The sequence below is a fragment of the Poecile atricapillus genome, chromosome W, assembly GCF_030490865.1.
Source record: "Poecile atricapillus isolate bPoeAtr1 chromosome W, bPoeAtr1.hap1, whole genome shotgun sequence".
In the NCBI taxonomy this organism is placed as follows: domain Eukaryota; kingdom Metazoa; phylum Chordata; class Aves; order Passeriformes; family Paridae; genus Poecile; species Poecile atricapillus.
Window position 1 is genome coordinate 7970356 of NC_081288.1, and position 14560 is coordinate 7984915.

At 41.3% G+C, this 14560-nt stretch overlaps 1 protein-coding gene across 2 annotated transcripts in view; it reads right to left on the bottom strand.

The window, feature by feature from the left end:
* The window catches only part of LOC131591804 (metabotropic glutamate receptor 3), a 44486-nt gene extending 32793 nt beyond the window's left edge, over positions 1-11693 (bottom strand). The window contains exon 1 of one of the 2 annotated variants that reach the window (XM_058862872.1): positions 11196-11663. In XM_058862872.1, coding sequence (XP_058718855.1) covers positions 11196-11663 — 468 coding nt within the window. Of the gene's footprint in view, positions 1-11195 lie in introns of both variants that reach the window. The other variant, XM_058862871.1, reaches the window with a different exon arrangement.
* Positions 11694-14560: the final 2867 nt, after the last annotated feature.

Below are 14560 nucleotides of genomic sequence, written 5' to 3' on the forward strand. Positions count from 1 at the left end.
AGGCTGGGAGCACTGCAGCTGAACAAGTTAGTGTCCCTCAGAAAGCAGCTGTTGTGTTCTTAACCTCCCTGCTAGATGGCAACAGTCATTAAACTGCCTTTACTGGAAATGTGGGATTTAATTTGCAGCTGGTGATGGAAATGAACCGCTTTAAAGCAACAGGATGGGAAGAGAGGCTTGTTCTGTCACCAAGGTACAATGGATGCTTTGAGCATTGTTAAGTCCCTGTGGCTTTGTAACTTTGATTATATGCCCACATATCCACATGGTTTGGTTCACATGGCCTCTCTCAAGAGCACTCCGATTTGGTAATAAGAATGTACTCCATGTAGCTATTCTGGAACATTTCCTGCAGAACTGTGTAGGCTGGAATTGCTATTCTTGTCTCAGTTTATTCTAGCAGGAATAGTTTTATTTCTGCTAAACCATAATGAAGATATGCACACATTTCATTCTGCATTTCCCCCTTCAAACTGGTTAAACGAGAAGTCCATTTTCAGCAGCTCAAGTAATGCTGGTCAGTGAGTGGACAAGCCTTCATCTCACAGAAAGGTGCTCCTAACAAATACAGCAGCTTTATAGCTAGTTTGATTTTTTTGTTTGTCTCTTTGTGCCTTTTATTTTTTATTTTTTTTCTTTTAGTCTAAGCAGCAAAAGCATCCATAGAACTACTCTCCCAGTCTACATGGGGGCCCTCAGCCCTGGATGCCACTATATTTCTAGGGTCCCAGCAAACAGCTGCAATTCTGATTCCTGTGCCCTGGGGAGACGAAAATTTTCATGTGTTTACAGCTGTTTGTTGTAAAGCTCTTCATTACTAAGCTGTCCAGATGGTAGATTTTTCATGGACTAAAAATTAAAAAATATATGGGGAAGACTGATTAATCATAAAGGATCACCCAGTCATCCCTGAGAACTATTACTGCTCATGGAGTTCAGTGAAGTTGTTTCTGTTATTAATTCAGATCAGGAAACTCTTCTTGAAATTCTCCAGTGGGGATTTTCTAGAATATTGTAACGTCTTGATATTAGGGACTAATTTTTCAAAAAAGCTCAGGTCTCAGGCACTTAGTTGATGCAGACAATTTCAGAACAGCCATTTTCATGCTGATCTAAGCATTTGATCATGAAAATGTTATCTTGGTTAAGAGATTAACAGGATAAGAGCACAGGTAGCAGGTTCTGGAGAGGAGCTAATATCCAATACCACATCTGCTCAGTGTAGTAGAGGACAGTGGGATGTAAACCAGAGTTATGTGCACTGAGATTGAACCACCTGAGGCACACCTCCAGTGTAGCTCCATGCTGCCTTGGCATGTGTGAAACAGCTTCCAAATTGCAGTGCAGATACAGCTTTTGCTAAGTGAGATAATTTATTCTGGCAAAGCTCCAGGGAGCAATTTAATCAAGCCGTGGTGCATGCAATTAGTGCCTGAAATCCATATGTTGGCACTTAAGTAGCAATAGTAGCCAGGTTTTTTGCTATCAAAACTGGTGGGTTTTGCAGATACCTTTGAAGATAAGCCTGGATGTTCTGCATCTGCAGACCAAAACAGCCCCTTTGCACAGCTTGCTGTGAGCAAAGCGTGTCAATGGAGCTCACATTCAGAGAGATGGGAAACCTTTATTTGCTGTCATGCTGCTGGGCTCGTTAGTGCAGCCACTATCCTGTGGTCAAGTGTCCACTCCCCAGGCAAGCCTGGCTCTCACTCAGCTGCTGGGATGGTGGGTGGTTTGTTGTCCAACATGAACATGGCAGTAAATCCAATGCCAGCCACGTCCCTCCTTAGGGACACACTGGCACAGCAAATCCTGCAAATGAAGGGGCTGTGGCAGTGGCAGGGAAGACCAGTGTCCCTCTCCCATTCCACATCTGTCACTTCTGCTCCTCTGAGCTGCAGGGACAGGATAAATGGTTGTGGGATATCGCCAATCTTGTTTAAAACACTGAAAACGGCTTCATAATAACCACCTGTGAGGAGCCATGAATTAGATACAGCTATCAAACACATGAACCTGGTTTTGAGTGTATTTGTGGTCATTCAGGAATCCTGCTGGTAAATGGGGACAGAGAGGTAATACCTCTATGTCTCAGTAACCTTGATCTGTCTGATGATTTATTTAATCTCATTGAACATTTTCTTAACCTTCATAGGATTCAATTTTTTTTTTTTTTTTTTTTTTGCTAGTAGTAGGATTTATTCTGATATTTTTGTCAAAATTTCCCTTTCTAATGGCCCAGAGATTATTACGTGGATTTTTTTGAATGTGTATGGGACGAGAAAACACAGGAAATATTTTGGGAAACGAGAAAGAGATAAATCTCAAAAATACTAGAAGAGGTAGGGTGTCTTTGCCATAACACAAAAGTGTGTATTGCACATCTGTTGGACAGAGGAGGGCCCTTGTCAGATGACACTGCTCTCTGCCCTTCTGAAATTTAACCATGCGAGAATCTCATGGCACTTAACATGGCTTAATGAATCTAATTTCACAGAGCTCCTTTGAGACAGGAAAGGGCTACTCTGAACAGACAATGAATCAGGCTGTGGGGCAGAACAAGATTAAGGTAAAGGAGTTTTTTCTCTACTGAGAAACTGAGCAAATTTCTGTCTCTCTGAGCTGCAATCTGTCCTAATGGAGATTCTGTTGCTGTCTTTGCTCTCCTGAGAAAGTCTTTCTATTTCTGGGAATAAGTTGCAAGTCCAGATTCCCCCAGCAAGACCATGGCAAAGCTATGTCAAAAGGTTTTCCTAATTTCTAGATCATTGCTATAACACAGGGCCTGAGCTCTTTGAAGGAGCATGGACTGCGGCTAGTGTATGTTTTATCCAGTTCCTAAATTATGGTAATCTAACTTGTTGAATTTTTGTTATTATTTGGGCAGTTGGAAGTCAAACTGCATCTAAAGCATTCATACATACATAATATAGGGGTTTTTTTACTATTTAAATTTTTCTTGTTCCTTAAATCTAAAAATATACCAAAATTTTGGCAGAAAGAGCTGGTTTCCTGCTTTAGAAAAGCAGGAAAAAAACCACTGGTTTTGAATGGGCTGGGATGTGGTAGGTTCAGGCATAAACCTAATAAGTAAGGACTAAATGAGGTACCTCTCTAGTCAAGAGTCTCCACTGGCCTGTGTAGTCTCCCCATGGTCCCATGTACATTTGGAATGTGCATTTTTTTTCAGGTTAAAATCTCCCCTTTTTCAATTAATAAGTATTTTCTTCTATTCTCTAGTCCTGCATCATGTTGATAAATACATTTACTTTGTGTTCCTGAGAACAAACCTGTACATACTGAAAAGCTGATGTTAGGTTCCCACCAAACCTTCTCTTCTCCAGGCTGAACATGTGCAATTCCCTCAATTTCTTCTTGTAGCATTTGCTCTCCAGACTCTTCTCCCCATGATTATGTTTGTGTTTATTGAATCGTCCTTTTACCAAGGGACCCAAAGTTAGAGGTATTATTCTAGATGTGATCCAATGAGAATAGAATAAACAGAAATATTTATTTCTATCTGTGTACTGGCTATGTCTCTGCAGATACAGCCGAGCAGGCTGTGAGCCTACTGAGCTGCCAGACTGTATCACTGGCAATAAATATGAGCAATACTGAAAAGCTGGGTTCCACCATAATTTTCCCTCTTCTCTTGGGATTTAGGAGGCTCCTACCTGGGGGCATTGTGACCCAGAGTGACTCAGTCGGGACACTTTTGACATACTCACATAATTTGGGAGTATTTGGGAGGTGGAGAGTTCAGTGATGCAAATGCAGCTGCTCACCTTGGTCCCAAGAAAAAAAATCACTCCAAGCTAATTTGTTTTCAAAGGGAAATTAGGACCTTAAGGGCCTCGCTGCTTTCAGAACTGAAAAACCTTTATCAGCCTGGAACATCATGTCTCCCTAGCCCATTTTAAAACTAAGGGTGCCATTTCTGGGATATTATAATAAGCACTGTTTAAGGCAGTGACTGCACAGGGGCTGTGTCACGACCTGCAGCAGAAAGCACCAATTTGGCTTCAGCAGGACTCCAAGCACTGACCCCAGAAGGTCACTGGGAATGCCAATATCCCAGTTCCTTAAATCATTAAAGGTCAGTTGTAAGGAACTCAACCAGATGCAGTGAGATTATTTAGGAGTCCCAGCCTGGCTTGTTCTCCTATGGAATCTTCTGGTGCATTGCAGGACTGAAGCAGTGGTTTCCACCAGCTTTCTCACTCTTTGATATTAAGAGGGCTGTTTCCTACTTTGTAAGTAATGTTCCTTAACAAAATTCCGTCCAAAAGGTAACTCAGGAAAAGATAGTTCACTGTCAAACTAATAAAAATGTCTGGTATTTTTTGTTAGAGGGAAGAGGGGTGAAGAAAACATTATTTTTAGCTTTGCTCTTCTCCTGAAAATTTAGGCAATGAAGCTGGGAAAAATATACCTAAATACTTGCAGTGGACTCAGTAGCTGTCACAAAGAGAGAAGCAGTGTTTGAACTATGAAATGAATTCATCTTCAAAATGAACATCAGAAGTAAGGAATACTGTCAGAATAACAGCTAGGATTTCTGCACAGGATCTGGGAATTTTTTTTTATATTTGCATCTGTCCTGTGCAATAAAAAATAAACCATGGAGGGCATGCAGAGAAATGTTGTGCTTTGAATGAATTGTTTGGAAATATTTTTTCTTTTTTCCTGCAGGGGATGACACAGTGAGCTGTCACATATGCACTCTGCCTCCATGGAGCATTACTGTTGAAGTGAAGTAAGCTGAGCACCAAACTTGCACCCTGAGAAGAGACCTGTGCAAAAGACCTCACTTTGCATGAGGAGTGCAGCTCTTCTCTGAGGCTTCATAAACCTGCCTGTGACTCACATCCCATTTACACATGATCAGAAAAGGTACAAAAATTGGGGCTGTTGCTTCTACCAGAACACAGAATTACTTCTGGAGTTAAAAGAACTATCAGTGATAAATATGGTAATTTGAGACTCATTAACTGAAGAGTAAATCCTAGTCAGAAGGGGTAGAATGAGTGTAGAGTAAGTCCTAGTCAGAAGATGTAGAATAAGTATAGGTGATATCTAGGTGACCCTAGCTAGTTCTTATTTTTGGCCACTTTCTCTTGCAGTGACATCCTCTCCCATTGGAACAGCTTGTTGCTGTTTACAACAGCTCCCTGAAGGGATATTGCAGCCAGGTGGGGTTTGGTCTCTTCTCCCATGTAACAAGTGATAGAACAAAAGGAAAGGGTCTCAAGTAGAGCAAGGGGGGGGTTTAGATTAGACACTAGGAAAAATTTCTTCACTGAATTGGTGGTCAGGCATTGGAACAGGCTGCCCAGAGATGTGATAGATTCACCAGCTGTGGAAGTATTTACAAAACCTGTAGATGTGGAACTTGGGAACATGGTTTAATGGTGGACTTGGCAGTGCTGGGTTAAATCCCACTTGATGATCTTTAAAGTCTTTTCCAATCTTAATGATTCTATGATTCTTTCATTGTATTTTAGAGCGCCTTCCTTCTTACCTCAGTGAGATCTCAGTGGTTACTTATCTATCCCTGTAAAGTCTTGCAATTTACCCTTAGCAAAAGGTGGAAATGTGCACCTGAAGAAATAAAAATTATAGCCCAAAACCAAATAAAAAAGACTGTAAAGTAATTGGTTACTGTGGGATTTTCAGAGAAGTCAGAGGGACGCAGCCATACTCCTTTGAAATCTCTAGGAAAGAAATGCCCAGTGTTCTTTGGACGCTGAAAATTTCAGCCTAGTGGCTGTTCAGTTTCTGAATGTGGAATAGAAACAAAGAGAGGAACAAACAGCAAGGATCTGGCTGAGAGGTAGTGGCAGAGAGGGGAAGAACAGAGATAAAAGAAGAGAGAGTTTAAAGGAGACACATGGAAGCTGGCAAGTGTGTGTGTAGCTTAAATGCTGGTGGTAGGTGGTCCATCTCACAGAATAGATTTTTTAATGAGGATCTGGTTTACTTTTACAAGCACAAAATCACCAGAGGCTGTCAGTGCACAGCACAAGTGGCGCGTGTGGCCTGGCAAACCTCTGCAACCCCTGCACATTTCTCCTGCCCACATCCCTGCAGGGTCCATGCACAGTGGTCCATGTGTTATGTTTTGTTTATTTCTTGGTTCATTGAAGGATTTTACACTATTTCCAGTAGTGATGGAAGTCAGAAGCTATTGTTAAGACTCTGGTTGAAAGATGTTTTATCCTTGGAGGAAGGAAATGGAGGTGATTAGCTTTCAGCCTCCATGAGCCCTTGGCAGACTTTTGTGGCTAAGGAGAATGACAGCCAGGAAAAGATTGCCAGTAAATGAGTACATATTTTGAATTTCATGCCAGATGATCACTCACTTAGGAGTGGCTTTAGCTTTTGTGATAGCAGTAATGCACCGTTAAACCTGCTCCAGTGGTTTTGTTACAATTTACTTGAGACAGAGCAAGGAACTGAAGAGAAGACAGCAGGGCACTGTTTTCTGTTCTGCCATTTTTTCTGGATGAGGCTCTAACTTTGAAATAACTTTTATGGTCATGATCCAGAGGTCCTGTGGGTTGACAGCCAGGTTTAAATCTTTACATCCATGTGAATATAGTATACATAGAAATAAAAAATCCAGCCCACCTGAGGAATGCCTTAGTTTTTCTAAGAGCTGACTGCAGGGAATGGACCCTAGTCTTAATTTTCAGAAGAATAATCCAGTTTTCAGAAAGAGGGAAGAACAAATCCAGCACCTGAATAAAAGTAATCATGCTTCCACATGCATATTCTTGACAAGAGCTGACCTAAGTATCTTAAACATGGAATTGGGATTGGCCATGCAAGTGCTCCTCTGCAAATAAATACTGCCTCTTTTTCTTATCATTTTTTACCATGTCAGCCTCTCCAAGGAAAATATGTTTGAAATTTCCATTGTAAACTAAGAAAGAGTGGATAACCTGGCTCAGATTAAAAGCCATGAGTCCAAAAGAAAACCCTCCAAATTTTGAATTCTTCACTTCCTGATGCTAGATTCAACTCAAGTCAGAATTGTATTTCATGAAAACAGCTTTTCCATTTATTTTATTTATTTTTTTTAACATGAGCTTTTCCATTGACTAAGAATTCTGGCTTGAGTTTTGAAGGATCAAATGCTGTGCAGATTGGGCTCTCTGCTAATTTAAACACAACATCTAAAAACTAATTATCCAGATCATCATTAAGGATAATAGCCTAGTCTGACCAGAAAATAATTAAGCATTCTGCATTCTCTTGTTGTTTTTAGTCTCTGCAGAAAGTGCCTATCGCACATACTGACTCAGTGGGGAAGGTGTTCATTGCTGATTTACCAGCAAAATCTTTTATTCCTTAGTGGAAGGGTAATGAAAGAAGTACAAATCTGACAGCAGGAACATCATGAAGTTATTTGGCAGACAGCTGTCCTGACAAAAAACAGAAGAGGGAGGGTGAAGGGAGGGGAAGAAAAAAAAATTAAAATATAAAGACAAATTCACAGGAGGGGGAAAAAAAAAGCCAGAAATAATTTTTGTCTGAAGAACTCAGCATGTTTTATTTTAAGGCTAAGGAACTGCACTGTGGACTTTATGCTGTTTACAGCTCTCAGCAAAAGAAAAATGCTTGCCAGGGATACATCTGGAAGCATCCAGCACCGTGGATGCTGCTTGAAAACACAGGGAACAGGGGTGCTGAGCCTTGCACACACACACACCTGGTGAAATATTTTGACTCTCAGCAATGGTGTGATTCCAGTTGTTACTGGAGCTACTCTGTACAGGTGACTGGCTCTGAAATTGCTATGGTACCAAAATGCTTGCCTTTAATGCTTGAAAGTCCTTACAATTTCAGGCTTGAGTCTGCAATGTCTATTATTCTTGACAGGGATTTTCTTTTGAAACAGAACTTGTGACTGGCTATCTTAACAGGATGGGCAACAGGAGTGGATGGTTTAATTATGTCATTTCTAGGGCTTAATTACATCTTTTTTAGGTGGTGTGAAATCTAAAGGAAAGCTAGAAAAGAGAGACTGAAGGAAGGCCAACACAATCCATGTCAAGAGAAAATAAATGAATACATTTTCTTGCTGGAAGATGCTTGATGACAAGTTGAATGATTTGTAAAACTATTTTTCTGAAGAACTGTGTTAAGAAATATCTTACATTTGAAAAATTATTGACAAGTCTAGGGAAGATCATAGAGTAATATTAACTATAAATATTGTTCCATCATCCTCCTTAGGTTTTGAAAATTGTGTGACATACAGATTTTCATACAACTATATTACCATTTTTTACATGTACTGGTTGAGAAAATCTCTAATCAGAACTTCCAATTTCCATTGGACAGCTGTTCCAAACCTAAGATTTTGGAATATGAAACATCTATATACACTCTATTATGTATATTGGATATGTACTGTATCCAATCTACTGCCTCAGACATGGATTTAGTCTTAGATCAGTGATCACCAGAGACTGCCTTCAAAGGGACAGGCTGACAGATGTTGTGCAAGAGGCCACAGATTACTTTAGAAAAGTTATCTCACTCCCTCTGGGTTTCTGGGAGGGAATGAAACACCTGTACCATTTCCTCTGCTGTAACAACTTTTATAGGTATGTCTTTTAGGCTACCTCATATATTCATGTCCTTTGGACACGCTTGGACTTAGGGTGGACTGAGAAACACACTGACCACAAACCAAAGGTATAGCAAAAAACCTGACACTCCTCCACCAGTGAGATAGGGCAGTCATATGATGCTTCAAAATATTTTACCAGCCTTCAGACAGCTGTAGTTTTGGCAACTGCTGAACCAAATGACATATCTTACAGAATTTCTTCTTTCTGTTTCTGGTCACTTCTGGAACTCATTTAGCTTTTAGCATCCACAACAACCTAGCATTTGCTGGTTTCATTTGATGTACTCTTTGCGTGATTGGAAGAGACAATGAATAATGATTTCCTTAACAGTTTATGTTGCCCAGGGTTCTGTAGCTATCATTTTCCCCCTTCAAATGTCTCTTTTTAAGCCTGAAACTTGTTCTTTGTGCTTCAAGTGATCAGACCCGCATAACTGGTGAAGGATACATTCGTGCTCTGGTCCACAGTGGGACAAAACCTCTTCTACTACAAGAGATGGCTGAGGTTCTCTTCAGCAGAAACTGTTCTTCTGCAGTATGGGTAAGGATTTGCTATTGTATTCCCTACTATGAATATACAGATGAATATTACACACTGGAATACAAAAGGAAATAAAGTGTAATTTCTTTAAATTCTTCTGTGCTCGTGCATGTCCTATGGGATCTGACCATGCTCCCAACTGATGGGATTTAATGCCTTCACAAGAGCAGCAACCATCTCCCCAGAGTAAATCTGACTGAAACGAACATTGGATGAACTCTTGCCCTATTTATGAAACAGGCAAATGAGGTTCTGTGAGCTTTCTGTCACTGCTGGGATAGTCTGCAGTACACCAGAACTCTTATTGCTGATGACACTGGTGGAGGCCTGAGTCTGGAAAAACGTCCCATAGTGAGTCTGAAAGGACATCCTGCACTGTCAAGACTTGATGCCTTTGGAAACCTGCAGCTGACCATGAAGAAATACCAGATACATGGTCTTAGGCTATGTCAGTCTGGGCTTAAGACACCACTTGTGATTATGAGTTATGTGAACTGGCTTGTTTTATTTGACCCAAAATAATGTGACCACAGAATCACAGAATCATTTAGGTTGGAAAATATCTCCAAGATCACAGAGTCCAACCTTTGACTGATCACCACCACATCAGCCAGACCATGGCACTGAGTGCCACATCCAGTAATTTCTTTAATATGTCCAGGGATGGTGACTACACCACCTCCCTCCCTGGGGAGTCCATTCCAATGCTCTAACAACCCTTTCTGTGATCAATTCCTCCTGATGTCTAATCCAAACCTCATTTAGCACATCTAGATGCCATTTTCTCTCAATCTGTCACTGGTTGCCAGGAAGAAGAGGGCACTCCTCTTCTGGCTACAACTTCCTTTCAGGTATTTGTAGCTAGAAAGTCCCCTCTGAGCCTCCTGAGCCTCCTCATCTCCAGGCTAAAAACCCCCAGCTCCTTTAGGAGGAGTCCTTCATGGGACCTTCTCTGTATACTCTTCTGTATACTCTATATCTTTCTCTTTCTTCTGTATACTCTATATCTTTCTCTTTCTTCTGTATACTCTATATCTCTGTTGCCTTTCTCTGGACCTGCTCCAGCACCTCAGTGTTGCAGGGAGTGGCCCAGAACTGGGCAGGGAATGTGAGGTGTGGCCTCACCAGTGCCTAACACAGAGGTCACTGCCCTGATCCTGCTGGGCACAGCACTGTTGATATGAGCCAGTACTCCACTGGGTTCTTGCCCACCTGGACACACCTGGCTCATGTTCAGCCACTGTCAACCAGCACCCTGGGTCCTTTTCCGCTGTGACACTTTCCACTCTTCCCCCAGCCTGTTGTGCTGCAGGGGGTTGTTGTGACCCAAGTGCAGGACCTGTACTTGGCCTTATTGAACCTCCTACCATTGACCTCAGTCCATTGATTCAGTCTGCAAAGTCTTCCTACCCTCCAGCAGATCAGCACTCTGGCCAACTGTGTGTCATCTACAAACTGACTGAGGTACACTTGATTGCCTCATCCAGGTCATTGATAAAGATATTAAACAGGTCAGGCCCAATACTGAGCCTCGGGAAGCTCACTAGTGACTAGAAGTAAGACAATGATTTATTTTTTCATTTTAAATTCTGTTGTTAAAATGAAAAATGTTATGAACATGCAGCATGGCAGGCACACGTATATTCAGACACATAGGTGGTATCATTTATGATTGATGTGAAAGCAGATATCTGCACTTAGAACTGTAGAAATGTCATGAAATGCTAAGTTAAAAACAAATACTAAGACTTTTGGAAACTTCAGATGCCTTCAGGATACACCACAACTAGAAGGAGTGGACATCTGCTGGAGGTTTGTACTACAATATTTTAAAGAGTGAATCGAACAAATGTAAATTCAGTAAAAATTATATTCTAGATTGACCCCTAGGGTACAGTGATCAAACTAAGATGTGCTTTTTTGGCAAACAGTGGCCAGAAGCCATAAGCATGTGGTTCTCTCACCGGAATTGCAGATAAACAATTCTCACCTGGTGGGGCTGCTGTGACTCACCTGTATGGAGACGCTGCTGTAGGAACCACCTATGACTCCTGCAATGAGCAGTGGCAAATTCTCTTGGATGGCATACGAGCCGTCAGGGCACATGTACTCTGTTTCATCCACTTTAGTCAAAGATGCCCTGACAAACTCCAAAGACTGTTCTAAGGCATATGTATCCCTGGAACACGTGTCCAAGATATGAACTCCAAGCTTAATTCCCGGCAGCAAGTAGTTGTCTTTGTTGATTTCATCAATAGCAAACAGCATGGCCTCCAAGCGCTGGATGCCCCGGTCTTCATTGATTCTTCCACATTCTTCTATCCCAGTGCCTTTTTCCTTGATTGGGAATAAGCCTCCTAAGACCAGGTCTCCTTCTATCTTAATTTCCTTTCTGACAAAACTGTGGTCACTTAGGGAAAGGAAAACTCCTTTGGAAAATAAAGCTAGGGCAAGGACTTGGAGTCTGGTGAACATTTTCATTGGTCCTGTTTTAGCAGCGCTAAGAAACATTGGGGGGATCAAAAATGCTCTTCAGTCCTTCTGATCCATTGCCAGATATGAAGTGCTGTCCCACAAGCCAGTGAAGAACAAGTCAAGCCTTTACACTGGACCTCTAAAGAAGAGATGGAAAGAATTAGAAAAGGCAAAAGGAGACACAAAGATGTGAGATGTCTTAATCACACAACCATCCTTCCCTGAGGCAAACAAGACTCTCTTCCAAGGAAATTAAGGTAAATACATAAATGAGAGAGACATGAAAGAGGAGAATAAGAGACATGACATGAAGGAGTCTTGTGTTTGATGCTTGCTCAGGGCATGAAAATGATTTGGGCTGGACTTTCTTTAACGTCAATCACAGTTCAGTGCTCAGATCAAAGGGAGAACACAGCAGTGATGTGTATATTTAGGATATGATTTTATTCTCACTAAGGTCAGGACAGTTTGCCAATGACATGAAAGGACAAAAATCAAACCTCAGAGTGAAGATCACAGTGTAACAATTTTGTAAATAAGTATACACATACAAAGTCTGTTTATGCAACATAGATGTGTGACTTGTCCATAGACTCCTTGTCTATAGACTCCCAATATCTATTCAAATTTATCAAAGTGGCTGCCTTGCTCTCCCAATCCTGAGATGAATTGTGTGGCAATAGTTAAGCAGAACACTTTAATAATTTATTTCTGTACTTACCTTTTCCTTAACAGAGTATATACTATAAGAGTTGCCAGGTTATTTATAATTTAGAAACACTTAGCACGAAGAAATTGAAATGAGCAACAATTAAGATTTAACACTGAATAATGAATGAATATGCTTATTGCAAGGCAGTTGTTTATCCTAGTACAATTTCAACATTGATGTACCAAATTGTGTGAAAGGGTAGCTTTTTATTCATATTTATTCCAACATTGTTCTCTCATAAATCAGTAATGGGTCAGATGCACTGCTAAAGGTTTGTCTGCTATCCTAATAGTCTGAGCTGCAGACTATCTCAGCAGAATTTTCCATTCAGAAATGTCAATGGAAAAAAGGCTTCCTCATCCCTAAATGATCTTTAAATAAGCTAGTTTGTTTATCACCTCTGGATTATTAAACAGGTCCAGAAAAAATATTTTTAAGGGAAGTAATGATATTGACTGTATTCAGCAGTACTTTCTGTATCAGACTTACAGAGCATATAAAATGGTGGTACTATCCCAGTGGAAATCACTATCAGACAAAAAGATGACATTTTTCACATAAACGGCTGTGTGGTTAATAATTTAGTTGCATTGACTTCCATTGTTTTGGATTGTTTTCACTAATCCACCATTTGGATAAAAACAGGACTTGGGATATTTTTTAATGCAGTACCCATCTTATTTACCTCTGTGGCTTGTGTTGCCACTGTATCTCAGCAAACATTCATATACTTGTCTTTATAACAGTGGAAAAATATTTATTTTCCCTGTTTTACACTCGGGAGAAAAAGAGGCACAGAGATGAATTAAGATTCTTGGAAGATTCTAAATTCAGAGTTTGATTTGCTCAGCACTCACAATCACTATCAAAATTTGGAAAGGTCAACTGTGCCCTGAACCCTCGGTTCCCACTGAGGCCCTGAGTCTGAAAAGCTTCCTAAACAAGTTCTTCCAAGCTTGTTCTTGAGTGATTTACCTAAGGCCTTCAGCGCAACCAATAATCAAATGTTGGTCTTTCCCAGTGTTCCTCTAATACCTTAACAATAAATCTCCCTTGTTTCCTGTTGCTCCCTCTGGCTTTTATGTGAGTCTTTTATAAGGTCATATTAAACCAATCTTCTTTCAGCAGCTCTTCAACACGACCAAGAACAACTGAGTTTCCCCAAGAAAAGGCTTTAATGTGGGGCTCTCTATAAAGTTTTTTAAAACTGTCCTGGGACATACCTAGAGCTACAGTGAATTTATCCTCACAGCAGGATGTTCTCATTCCCCTGACTCCTTCATAGCTGCTGGTTTCTGTAAATGGCGTTGTCTTTAACCTCACATCTCCTCTGCATCTCAGGAATGTGTGATACACATTCTCTGATACAGCAGCAAGAAAGGATAGAAATGTACCAAAAATTATTTCAGTGTTGCACACAGACAACTGATTTCCCCAGCAAAGAATGCAAAGGATTTCTGTCACTTATGCTTGTTACAGTGGTACTGCTGAGGGAAACTGGGATCAGTGATGGCACAGCAAGGGATCAGCCCCTGCAGAACACAAGGGGTGATCTGAGCAGGTGAGATTGGGAATGACCATTACTCTGCTTCTTCCTTGCCACTTTGTGTAGACAGAACTGGTCTGAAGGTGTCCAGGGATGTGGAAGGAGGAGGTGGTGGGAGTCCCATTCAGGTTGGAGAACACTGGTGGCTCATCCCCACAATCCTGCACTATCTGGGGACATACTGCTTTGTAAGGGGTGTCCATGGGTGGGGGCCACCCACCTACACCAATTGTCTTACTCTCCCCAGGGCCTGTGAAGTTCTGAGCTTGTCATGAGGGCTTTGATTCTGCAGGTGATGCAGAGCCCTGTGTCCCAGGAAAAACATCCTATTTTATGTGTTCAAATCCTCTCTTTATAAATGGAGGATGGTAAACAAAAACACTGCTTAGGGTATCAAATGTGCTTCTCTCCCTGCTCAGACTTGGCAGCCTAAGCACTGCTGCCCATGCAGTGGCATTACAGAGTCCTGCTGAGCACCAAGGATGCTGAGCAGAGGTTCAGAGTGAAGGTGTTAATGCAGAGGATGATTAGTCAGGGGAGGTTTCCCCTTAGGGCTGTGAGAGACGGATGCCTCCAGGGTTTCTCATCAGTGGGACTCCTGCAGGAAGCTGTGAAGCAGATTTGGGTGGTCAGTGAGCAACATCC